Source organism: Camelus bactrianus, chromosome 1, assembly GCF_048773025.1.
Source record: "Camelus bactrianus isolate YW-2024 breed Bactrian camel chromosome 1, ASM4877302v1, whole genome shotgun sequence".
Classification (NCBI taxonomy): domain Eukaryota; kingdom Metazoa; phylum Chordata; class Mammalia; order Artiodactyla; family Camelidae; genus Camelus; species Camelus bactrianus.
Genome location: NC_133539.1, coordinates 72,003,152 through 72,016,465, shown reverse-complemented (window position 1 = coordinate 72,016,465; position 13,314 = coordinate 72,003,152). Strand labels below are relative to the sequence as shown.

The following is a 13,314-nucleotide window of genomic DNA, read 5'->3' as shown; positions in this document are numbered from 1 at the left end:
TCGAGGCCTTAAGTAATCTTGTTTCCCTCTTTCATTTCTTGTAGGTTGATTTTCCCCATGGCTGCTATTATCCATCACAAATGTCATTCATGACCATACCTGGCACAAACTGGTTCCTCTTGCCAGGAACACTGTTTCTTCTGTACCTTTTGATCTCGGACATCCAACTCTAACTCTGCTCCTCCATTAAGAATCTCCTCCCCTCCCCATATATTATTGTGCTAGCTGGTAATTATTTCATGTGTTTTTTTTTAGCTGATATATAAGTTCTGAAGGTAGGGACTACGCACAATGCTATCACATAGTGCTGAAAAACATTTTTGTTTCAAATACAATAAAGTCTTGCTCTGGCAAGCCATCCAAATATGAAAAGAGAGTAATTATGCAGGACCCTTAATGGACACCATCTGGCATAACATTTTACCTGTACTACTTAAAAGTTTATAATTTATTCAACAAGATCTGAATGCTGACTATATGCCAAGCATATTGTACCTATCAACTCTAGCCCAACAAATTTGTATTAGTTATACATAAAAACTCAAATCTATAAAATCAAAAATGAATAAGGAAATATAGATTAAACTGTTGCAGCAAAGATGGGTGACCTTACAGTATTTACTCAAAGCTGGTGGTAGAACAGAAACAGTAGTCTTATAGATTCTCCTATCTTCTTAATTCACTAGTTAATTTTGCCTTTTCTCAAAGCTCTTTTGCAAGAATCATAGGTATTTTCATTTCATTACATGCTGTAACTTTTTCCCATTGTATTTTTCATTAGAAGTATGATTTAATCACTTACTATAAATTAATGCAATAATTCATCAATTTAAGGGACTCATTATAAGACTTACAAAATTACAATAATAAAAGTAGGCATGGTTGTAGTAATAGAAAAGTCCCCAAAGATACACTATCACTTAATGAAAACAACAGAATACGTGGCCAATTAGTGTTTTTCAGACAAACCCAACTAAACACTTTCATATATGCTGAATTGGGCCCTTTACTATAACTCAAAGATACATTTTAACCAGTAAGAGCCCACATGTTTGCTTGAGTACACCTTAAAGTAAAAGAATAGAAAGTAGTCTAGTTAAACTAATATTGGCTTTAATCAAGGGGCACGTTCCTAAAGATGTTTGTTCATTCATTCTACAGGCTTTTTTTTTTTTTTTTTTTTTTTTTGAGTCCTGTTAAGAGCTAAGCATGATAGACCCTGGGCATAAAAGCAGTCAATAAGTCAAATGATGTGCATATAAGCAATGTGACAAATGCTAGAATAGAGGTAATGATGGGGATTCTGAATATAAAGATTTTTTTTAATGAATTTCTTCTCATGCTTTTGGTCTTAACCACTATAATTTAAGGCTTTCTGATCTGCAGAGTATTCATTAACATGCATGAAAACACCTTCCTGTAGGCCAAAAATAACATTACATTTGCATAAATTGTTGTCTTTGGAGACCTATAGCCTTTAAATACAATAATTTAATCAATATTAATAATAGTTTTTCATTTACTATTTTCTTGATAATCCATTTCTTAAAACACGGAGTATCTTTGGAAGCCTGGCTTATAAGATGCCATTTTTAGCTCTTGCTTGTTGCTTTTATGAGATTTACGAATTTTGTTCTCAGGTACATAATGAAGGTTAGTATATAGAATAAATATGTGATTTTATCTGGGGAAGATAAGTGATGAGATTTAAACAGAGGAAACCTACCCTCCTCCACCAACACCCCCTCCCCTCTAAATTTTAGGTTAAAGTGACTTTTGCAAAGGTATGTGCAATCTTACCTGCTCGGGGAAAGATTTTTGGAGCTGTCAAGCTGCTCTGGCTCAGGGTTCTCCCCATCATGACTGCTTTCAAGTATTTCTTCATTCTGAAGTGAAAGAAATTTTGGTAAGATCATCTATTTGGGAGAGGAGGACTCTTACCGATATTTTTCTATTCCTAATTGTCTTTGTTTAGTTTTGCTTTGGTTTTTAATTTTCTAGATGAGCAATGTAACCATTTTCTCACATTTCTCTTTCTTTCTTGGGTTATCCCCAACCACTCTGGATCTTTTACAGTTTGCCCTTCAAGCTTCCTTCAGGAACATCAAGGACTCATTCTCAATAGCAGGTATCCGTTTTCCTTAATAATGAAGGGTACTAACAGTGTAGTCCTCCCCCTTCCCCGTTGATTCACAAAAAAGTTCAGAATTTGAGTTACAAGGAGCAGTAAGGAAATGATTGATTCAATATTTCCTTTTTTTTTTTTTCTTTTTTGGGTAAGAAATCAAGGTCTGGAGAAGTTGTGACCTGCCCAAGGCCAGAAAGAGATCTAGAGGCAGAGATAAGTCCAGTGGCCACTTTCTCAGGCTGGTAATCACAAGTCTGTTCCATCACACTGCCTCCTTAGGCAGTGCAGAGTGGTTACCAGGGCAGGCTTGAAGCCAGACGGGGGTTGGAAGCCCTGCTCCACTATGTGCCACCTCTGAGACCTGGGGCAAGCTCACTGAACCTCCTGATTTCTTCCCCTAGAACATGAACCACATGGCACTATCTGCCACATAAAGTTGTGGCTCCTTTTCAGAATAACACTACGCATTTAATTCTCAAAAAGAGACAAGACTCCTACTCAATTTACTTTTAAGAAAATATTATTTTAACAAAGAAACAAATTTGTATAACATTGACAGCAAAGAGAGTTTTATAAAGGTATTAACCAACAGCGAGCAAGTAGATAATTATCCAGCGTTTGTGTTCTTCCTGCCTGCCAGGTTCTGTTTAAATGATTTCTTTTACATTCTCACAAAGGGGAGTACAGCTTTTAAAAGGGCCTTCTTGCAAAAGTGTTGTTAAGGGAAATTGAATGAATAAACATAAGATTCCTTGCAAATTAGAGCTGAGGTTGAAGGATGAGCTTTCCCCAGACTCAGATGAACAGATAGGAGGCCTCCTTGCAAAATAGGTGAGAGTAGCAGGCTGCTCAGCCAGCTGTTGACAATGCAAAACAGTCCTTTCCCTGGATTAACAGAGAGCAGTCAATGTAAGGTTGTTTTATTATCCACAATGCCAACCACAGAGACAGCAATTCAAAAATGTTCAGAGTATGAGAGAAAACCATGGACCTTCGATCTTTTCATAGATCATCTTCCCAATTTTGGTATCACATCAGGAAAGCAGGCTAACAATAAAGAAGTACTTGGACACTAGTTTTGCTAATTCAGCTCTAAAATACAAGAGGAATCTTATATTCTAAGTTCATATTTGTTTCTTTTAAAATAGGATATCTTTTCAATAAGAATCTAAATTTTTTAGTTCCCTCTGTTACATATATTTGACCAAAGACTAGAATGTATTTTTCATTTCAACTAATATACAGAAATAAATACCAGTCCTTGGATTCAAACTAATCTAGTTATTTTCACCACACTACCAAAGCTCTTTCTTCACATTTTCCATGTAATGTTGAACTAATTACTATGTCAGATAATGTTGTATTGCTTTCCTTTCTAGTTCCTCCTCTGTGGCATTACAATGTCTGAAACACCCACTGGACTTTGAGCTCCAGCCTTATTCATCTTTGAATCTACAACATGCAATACCTTCAGAAAGAGTAACTACCAATATTAACAAAACTCCCTCTCACTGCTTATGCTTATGAAATGAATTGTGCTCTTTTCAACTCTATTCATGTATTGTTAGTATAGTGGATTATAGAATCTCTTATTTCAGGACAACTTAGTTTAGTGATGGAAAAATAATAATGACCCAAGGTGTAGGTATGGACTTTGTCATCTTTTCTACAGAATTATGATGTCCCTCTAATTTATAGATTTTGTCATGCTTGAGGTGACCTCATGGGCTTGCTGAAATGCCTGGGCACGGACTTGGTTGTGTCATCCCATGTTCCTGTGGCCACATGTCAGACAGTTGGTAGCAGGGTGGAGGCAGAATCCTCTGTCAATCACGTTTGATGGAATATAACACTTACGTTATTGAGGATGTTTGGGAAGGATCCACAGCAGATTGGGGACTGCTTAATAAGAGCCTGCAGTAGGTAGTTAATTGCACTGTATACCAATGTTTTGCGAAGGTTTAGACAAGTCAGTTATGTTCTAGCGCAGTAGTTTTAAAAATCTGACCACAACCCATAAGAAAAACTTTTACATAATGACACTTATACACACATATTGTGATTTATAATGAGAAATATATTTTTTGTTTTTGTCCCGTTTCTGGCACAGAGCTCCTAAAACCTTTTAAATTTCTTGTGATAAGAGGGATAAAGAGTGTCTTGACATTCATAACAAACCCCTTTCAACCACAGTTAGGTTTATGTTAATGCACTGACTTTTAGAAAGCACCCCTATCCAGTCTGTCAGAAGCACAGGTGACAACTTGGATTTGTGATTGGCTTCTGAAGGAGGCATGGGAGCAGTCCTGTAAGCCCTCAATGTTTGGATTCTGATGCTATCTGCAGGTAGACAGTACAGAACTCAGTTAATTGTTTGGTGGTGTTGGGAAAAAAACATACAACGGATGTACATGTAACTGAAAAATGGTTTTGTGATTTTTGTGATGTGATGCATCCTATTTTGAAATTATGCTCTTCCATTTCATCCTGTTCTATTTATTTATTTATTTATTTATTTATTTATTTATTTATTTATTTATTTATTTATTTATTTATTTTTAAATGCTGGTGAACCCACCAAACTGAGTTCACTATCACTGTTATGACCTGTAATTTGAAAACCTCTTATAGAGTGAAAAGAACACAAATTGAGGTGTGAGAGGTAAATACAGGTGGAAATCCCTGGCTTACTTTGTAAAAAGTGGCCTCAGGTAGCAACTTAGTTCTCTAGCTGTATAACAGGAGTAATTACATCTATGTCAGAAGGTTGCTGTGGTGATTAGAAATAATGTATTAAAGTGCTTAGCACAAAGATGAGACTTAATAAATGGCATTGATGGTTGGCGGTTTAATATTTACTTTGTGGGGATTAAAATAGGTAATTATGTAAAGCACTCAGCATGCTGAACTTCAGTAATTGCTGGGCAGTTGCTACCTGCGCATGCATAATAGAGACCCCATATTTCTCACTTGCTGAGAGATATTGGGCAAATCACTTAATCTCCCTTGAACATCTGTTTTCTTCTGTGTAGAATAAGGGAAATCTGTGATTTGGCTGTGAAATGTTCTTCTGCTTATAATATAAAATACCAACATAGGTGCTATTGCTTCCAATTATGACGTGAAAGCTAAATTGTAACCAGAGTACTTTTGAGAAAATTTTAAATTAAGCTTCCTGAAAACTCTAGGAAGAAGAGAGCATATTCAAATAAATATTTGCTATTTTTTTTCTTTCAGATATTGGTCCTTTGATTCAAATAATGGACCAAGAAAACTGACCACAGACCAACCTACCAATTGCTGCTATATTTCTTTGTTAGAGTTTCCTTATGAGTCTTACTGAATTATAAGATGACATTCTTTTAAAGCAGAGCAACAAGTTTCATGTAAAATCATATCCTGCTTCCCTTCAGTTATCCTGACTTGGAGAAACTTCTAGGGCATCCTGAAGAAGAGATTTTTCTCAGCCAATTGGTGCTTTAAAAGGGAACCAACCCATAAACTACTCTATTGGGAGGCCAGTCAGGTGGGAGAGTCCCTGTCCCTGTATGTTCATTTTATTCTGAAGAAAAAGAGTGGCAGTGAAGGCAGGCAGGCTGGTAGCTGCTTCAGGCTCGGCATCACTCCCTGTACCCTCACCTCACCCTGGCTTCAAAGTGACACCAACCCATCAACCTGGGTTTTCTAGGATCACCTTCAATGATGGCTTCACATGTCTTCTCAACAACATAGAATCTGATTGTTTTGTCCCCCCTATATTTGGAAGAAAGACTTATTTTCAAAATTGAAAAAACAGGCTAGGTGCCTAGCCTGAAGGAATTTTGTAAAAAAAAATTTTATTTCAATTTCTCTGAAGAATATATCATCTTTTAAAATTATTTATTTAATTAAAAAATTTTAAATTTGTTTAGGGGGGAGATGATTAGATTTATTTATTTATTTATTTATTTAAATGGAGGTACTGGGGATTGAACCCAGGACCTCATACATGCTAAGTGTGCACTCTACCACTGAGCTATACCCACAAGAATACATCATTTTAAAACTTACATTTTAAAAAGTATCAAGAGCTAATTTTTGATTGATTATGAACATTGTATTTTTTCTTCCCCAAACAAGAGATAGACAGCAATATTTGAAAGGGAATCAAATTAGTTTTTCCCTAAAGTTAAGTAATTTCCCTTTATGATTTTAGGAATGCTTGGAAGACAAGTTCAGCTCCAACTCTTTTAAAGCAATGGTATCCAGTAACAACTTGAAAGTACAATTTATTATATTATCACATTTCTTAAAAAGAGAAGCTGCTAGACCTAATTCTGAGAAAGAGAAAGTAAAGCAGATAAGGGGCTGAATTACCCTCTTCATTTAAAGTATGAAGAGTGAACACTGCAAGAAGTGTTAAGACTTTCCTGGCATTGTCAATTAATTGTGAAAACCTGAGAAAGTAAAAGAGGTATGACAAATATTAATCACTGAGTGATTATAGAATGACATGGCTTAGGGGAGGATAGTGGGAAAGAAAGGAAAGGAAACCTCTCCAAAGGGCATTCACCTCCAGCCTCAGTCCAGGGTGGCCTCAGAGACACCGCCCCAGAGTGGAGAACATCAGCCATGAGAAGCAGTGGCCTTCCCCTCTGGGACTGCCAGGAAAGGGGAAGCCCCACCCTTCTTATTTGTGAGATGCAGTGGGTTCTGATGTGAAGAAACGAAAGGACTTAAAAAACAGGAACCACTTAGAGAAACTATCCTGTGAGTGGATTCCTAGCTGGCTGGTCTGTCCTATTTGTGCCCTCTCACTGGCCCTACCCAGCAAATATTTTACTCTTCACAGGCATTGCCTGTGATTCCTTTGGATAATAGGGCAGCCAGTCTCTTTTCAAAAAAGACAGATGTTTGCAGGAAAGTTAGCAGGCTGTCAGTCACTCAGCCATGTGTTGCTGTGACTTAGCTCATTTAGATTTTCCCCTACCTGTAGTCCAGAACAGCTACACTGGGAGGAGGCTTCCAAGAAGGAGGGGAGGGGAAGGTTTTAGGACGTTTTATAGACTGAAGCCCTTTGAGGAGGAAGGGTAGGCTTGAAGAGATAGCCAAAAGTGGTCCTGAGGCTTTGTGGAAATGGGAAATGATTAGAGAAAGATAAGGAAACGGGTCCCAGATACAAACTTTACAAAACTTTTCCAGGGTCTCTTTTATCTAAGATCTTGAATTTCCCAACTAGAATTGTTGGTAATTAGTTCAATGTTCTTACTGGTTAAATTGGCTTTTATAGGTTGTACTCACACTCTAAACACTATTTACAATATCTGTTGATGGGGGAAATGTCTCCTTAAAACTGCAAATATTGCAACATTGTTTAACCAATGATACGCAAGTCTGTAGTTCTGTTAAAAATACCAGGAAGTGAGGAACATGTCACAAGATACCTTTCTTCCATACCCAAACCAAGAAAATAAGAAGGAAATAAGTATGCCAAGGATGTTGAAAAGAAGTTGCCCATACATTCTGAAGTTTCTCAGACTGATTTCATGTGATTTAACCTCGATGTATAATTGTCAATGTAACTTAATTTTTACTTGTCTGTAAATCTTACTTAACTCATATAAAATCACAAATTTGAAAAATGCTTTATTACATTTATAATAAATGAAGACCTCCTGAATCAGCATTTCTGTGGGTGGAGCCTGAGAATCTGCATTATGAATAAACTCAGGGCTGCAGTACACAGGGAAACTTGAGACTCTTTATTCTAGGAATTGTTCAGAGAGCTTGGCTGGGGGCTGCCTCAAGGATTTGATGGATCCTTTGAATCTCTTATTAGCGCTAAGAATGACTAGACTTCAAATCTTAGGAAGTAAACAGTGACATGCTTATGATTCACACAGTTCTCTTGATGAGGATCAGGAAGGTAAATGAAATTTTTTGGAATTCAAAGGAGTGAGAAAGCCAAGAACTGAATTTGGCCCTAATCTGTTATCATTTGGCAAAAAAAAGATGCATATTTGAGATTAGGAGAAGCTATTTAATGTAAGGCCTGAATTCAATCTTCCTTCAGTTCCTTCCCATCTTTTACATAGAACGTTCTATCTGTAAACATAGGGTTAAATGGAGAATTCACATTACTACGAATCTTCTATATGTCAGGCATCATTGCTAGGTGCTTTCCATACATTTCTCATCTAATCAACCATGTGTGAGGTCACTTTATTTATCCCCACTTTGCAGAAGAGGAAATTTAGAGGATAAAAGGTTAAGTAAACTGCTCATTAGGTAGATTAAGTGAGTGATTCAGGCAGCTAGGGTAAGTTTGATAAATAAGTAAACTGCTAGAGTAAGTAAACTGCTAATTTCGAATTCCAGTTCAATCATTTACTTAGTTGTGTGAGCCTTGGGGGAATTCACTTAGTTTCTCAGAATCTCTCAGCATCTGTGATGCTGAGAAGGGAAACAACACCTTCCTCACAAGGTACTGAGGACTTGTGATGAAATCAGGTCCACACAGCACGTGGCACAAGGTCTGGCCGTCAGTCGGTGTTAGCATCCCTTCCCTCTCCTCTCCATTCCCTTCCTGCTTTGGCTTTTCTTGTTTTTTAAATAAATTTTATGAGGGAGCCTGTTTGCTCAGAAGCCTGAAAAGGACTTTGCTATTTTAAACGACTTTAATAGGTGCCCAGGAACACTGTTTGCTGGTGCTCATGGACAGTAGCTCTTCCTTTTTCCTGAGGGTTGACGTTCAGGAAAAAGAAATCCTCCTCCGCCTTTGGCTTCTTTCCAGCTCCAAAGAAGAGGCTGTGATGTGAGCAGCCCGGGGAACGTAGCCCCAGGGAGTCATGCTTTCTGCTTCTAACTGGTGACGTGAAGGGCAGAAAGTAGCCACATCACAACTGCCAGCAACCGCAGGGAATGACTCCGCTGAGGCTCTCCCAGACGGCTTCAGCAGCTTCAGTGAGCCAAGCACATGCCCTCACAGCTGCCAGCCCGCCCCGAGAATCCCGGCCACCTCCTCAAGTTGAACTTGTCCAGTTCCTGCAAACTGGCACAGCAAAGATCTTCCTGCCAGAGAAGATGGAACGCCTTTTTTTGGGAATGAGTTCTCTGCTGATGATAAATCGTACCATGATTTTACTGCAGGTCGTGAGTATCAGTGACTCCAGCAGCAATCACGAATCGTTTGGGGTTATAGCTTTCCTTTTTCTTCCTGGGAACATTTACTGTTGAGGGCAGGGAGGGCATTTAGAACTGTGTTATGATTCGCTCTCCTAGACTGACTGTGGGTTCATTTCATGTTTGAGTTCGAGGCCTAAGGCCAAAAAGATGTCAGAATTGTCACCTGGAGTCAGATTCATGTTCTCTTATCTCTCCTGGTCATCTGTCTTGGACAGCAGCCACAATACAAAAGAAGCAGTGATTGTTCTTGATGTTAATCAGTCTCCTTGTTTCCCTTTTAATGGCCCATGGACCACGCAGAAATGAATCCAAACCTTCTTTTCTAATCTACCTTGTTCTTACAAGTTTTCTTACATATTTTGGAATGATGATTTCCCTGGTTATACTACCTACCTTGGGAAACACTAATTGCATTTACTGATTCTAAGTTGATTTCTAAGTCCAAAATTTAGTGCACAAAGCCCCTTTCTCATATTGTTCATGACTGTGGATTCTCCTCACTCTTCTTCTCATAGCCTTGGGCTTTAGAAGCAGAAGTCTGGCCAGCCACTGTTGGCCAAAATAAGAAAGTTTGGCAGCCTCTGTTCCTACCCCGCTTCCTCTACCACCTTGACCATTATACTTGCTTATTCGAGTTCACCAACTATATATCTGTGTGTGTATGTGTATAGCGTATGCAATTTTGTCATGGTCTTTTTATATATAAACCATATACTGTTCTAACAACTTTGAATATGAAGACAGATTATAGGAATGAATAAAATGACTGTTCCCTCAATAGAACAATATCTACCAACAATTATGTACATGATCAAATAGCTTTTCATTTCTAGTTGCAATTAAGAAGAAAGAAAAGGAAGAAATCCTACAAACTCCAGCTTTTGGGAGCACTAATCTATGCTATGTGCCTTTATGGGCATGTCCTCAGGAGGAGATGGTAGGTATGAAATAGGGGAACACAACTTATTGATTTATTGATAATTATGACAGCAATCTCATGTCAGAAATTTCTATTGGTAAAGGAAAAGTGATCTTACCTTGACTTCAAATTTAGTCTCGTCATCTTCCTTTCCCAGGGAGCTCAAATCTGCTTCTGCATAAGGTTCCTCAGATGTTTTCTGATGAGGAGCTAGGGAGCCAAAGAAAACCTGCCATTAATTTGGCTACTTGGCTTATAAATAACTCAGAGCACTTAGCCTGACTTGAACCATGTTGCTGCAGTTGATTAGTAAAGCTTAATTGAGCTGCTACAGTGATTTCCAAGGTAGTAGATGAAATTTGAGGTGAAGGAAAGAGGCAGAAAAGAAAGAGTCCTTGACCCCAGGCATCTGACATTTGATCTCAAGAGAAAAAAAGCCATACCCAACATCACATGAAACATCAAACCACAACAAATTGGTAAATATAATATCATCCCCATTTTTAAGGTCCAGCTAAAAGCTCATGTTCTTTATGAAGTCTTCTAACTATTCCAAACTTCACGGATTGTTTTATGCACTGCTGCTTTAGCATTTATCATTTGCAATGTGTGATATTGTATTTGATCTTGTTCTTGGATTGGAAGACCAGATTCAGTTCACTTTTTATTGAATGTATTTTTTCCATTATATAGCTAATTAACTTGTGCTTATTACAGAAAATTAGAAAAATACTAAAATCTTACTACTTAAACACATTATGATTACATAAGGGCAGAAATCATTGCTAATCTGATGATCTAACAGTTGGATTCCAGAACTGATGGAACCACATTTTTAGTGGATGGGATGACTATGTGAAGAATCAGCTGAGTCTGGAGGGAACTGGACAGTGTTGCCCTTGCTCCCTCATCTGTCACTCTGTCTCCCTCCTCTCCTTCCCACAGGACTCTCAGACACCTGGGAGATACCCTTCTTCAAAATCCACGGCCATTTGGCAGTAAGACTGGGATTTAGGGAGGAGAAGCCCTGGTTAGGCTCAGAGCTTTCTAACCCAGTTTTACCAGAGGGCTGCACTGGGGATGGGGCTACAAGGGTAATAGTAAGTGATATTTTGAGTTCTTACTTGTCACCATTACCACCCTTGAATGCACAGGCACAGTTCCTTTGGGAAACTCACAGGATACATGTTATTATCCCAGGACAGGATAGAAATATAGGTCCCATGGCCAAAGTGTCATCTATCTAATGCCACCAACGTGAACTTGGTTCTTATCTATGGCAGACTTGATGGAGCTTAACTGTCTTGCCTCCAGAGGCCCCACCCAGCCGTCAGGTTCTGTGAGCCACTGGAAGCGGCGCGAGCTTTCTGTGGGTTTCCATGGATGTTATGCTAAAATTGGTTGTGAAGCACACTGTTTGCTGTTCCAGGTTATATGATCACTAAAGCTACTTTATAACAATGGACAGTCTGTTGGGCTCCTCACCCTCTGCAGGATCTCTGTAAGCTGAGAGATTCCAGGCATAATAACGGGAAGCTAGAAATGCATACACTAATTGGCAACACCCATGACTGAGAAGCACCTGCCCTTAATGCTGGTTAAGTACTGTGATGAAGTTAAAGGCAGGGGCATGTGAGCAATGCCAACAGCGTTCAAGTCCTGCTCTTCCATGTAGGAAGCACACATTATCAAAGTAATCTCTGTGCCTTAGCTTCTTCATCTGTACAGCGGGGAATAATGAAAAAGCCTACAGTATATGGTGTTATGAGAATTTCATGAGTTAATATGCATAAAGTATTTAGATCTTGGAAAGCACTCAGTATATTTTAGCTATTATTATTGCCACAAATGAACTTTTTCACATTCCTTATGTGCTTCAGAGAGGTTGAATGTTGTACCCAAGACACCCAGCTACCAAGAGTCAGAGCTGAGATTCCAACTCCCATCTCTAAGCAGCCCTGACCACGTTCCTTACACTGTGACATACAATAGTTTATCTTGGCACGGTCTCAGTTACTAAGGAATTAAACAAACATGTTTGAAAATCCTGTTAGCGACCTGCCTGAATCCACACTCAGTGGTTAGTCTCCAAAACAAAAGTGCAAGATTGCTACACAAAATGAGCAAGTTGCCTGACCAGGGTCAGCAATACCTGTTCAAAGATCTGTCCCGTAGGAAGGTCATTACCTACTATGAATTCTTGTGTTTCAAAAGCCAAGAGACAACCTATCATTCCTGCTGTATTTACTTGTAACAAACATGCCCCTTAAAATAGTGAGAGAAGTAAAGTCATAGAAGTGAGCATAATTTAGTTTTGGGAACGAGCCCTGGATGAGAGGTCAGGAGAACCAAACCCTGTTTCCAACCATCCAAGAAGGATGTCTCTGTGTGTGTGAATGTCTGTGTATCTGCGGTATATGTGTACATAAATGTGTCTGAGTGTGCTTGTGTATGTATGAGCATGTGTGTGTGTGGAAAAATTCAGGTAAGAAATTCACTAAACTGTCATCAAGACTTAATTCTAAAAAGTGGAATATGTGATGAGAGATAGGGGACTGTAAATTATACTAAATGGAGAGTTACCAAAAAGACCTCATAATTTCCAGATAAATAAAAACTAAAAGAACTTACTGCAAACCCACCTGCAATACAAGAAATGTTAATGGAAGATCATTAACCTGAAGAGACAGAACACAGGATGATAATTCATATCTACGATAAGGAATAGAGAACACCAGAAATGGTGACTAGGAAGCTAAATATAAAATAATACACATTTTCTTTTTTTCTTCCTTTCTCTTAATTTCTTTAAAAGATATACAATTGTTTAAAGCAAAAATTATAACACAACAATATTGTTGTGGGATGAAACACATGTAGATGAAATACTGAGGATAAGCATAGCACAGAGGATGAGTAAAGGGTATGTGGCACTCTACTGCTGCAAATCTCCTGTGTTGAAATAAAGTGCTACAATGTTAATTCAAAGATGATTTCAATAAATTAAGGATGCATATGATAATCCCTAGAAGAAACATCTGGGGAAAAACAATGCAAAGAGATATGTAAGCTAAAAAGCCAGCAGATGAATTTAAATGGAATA

General features: G+C 38.3%; 1 protein-coding gene across 12 annotated transcripts in view; it reads right to left on the bottom strand.

The window, feature by feature from the left end:
- MCF2L2 (MCF.2 cell line derived transforming sequence-like 2) overlaps nucleotides 1–13,314 on the bottom strand; it is a 207,885-nt gene that overhangs the window by 80,859 nt on the left and 113,712 nt on the right. For all 12 annotated transcript variants that reach the window (XM_074367088.1, XM_074367109.1, XM_074367099.1 and 9 more), the window contains 2 exons: nucleotides 10,330–10,421; nucleotides 1,801–1,886 (listed from right to left, as the gene is read on the bottom strand). In XM_074367088.1, coding sequence (XP_074223189.1) covers nucleotides 1,801–1,886; nucleotides 10,330–10,421 — 178 coding nt within the window. The remainder of the gene's footprint in view (nucleotides 1–1,800; nucleotides 1,887–10,329; nucleotides 10,422–13,314) is intronic.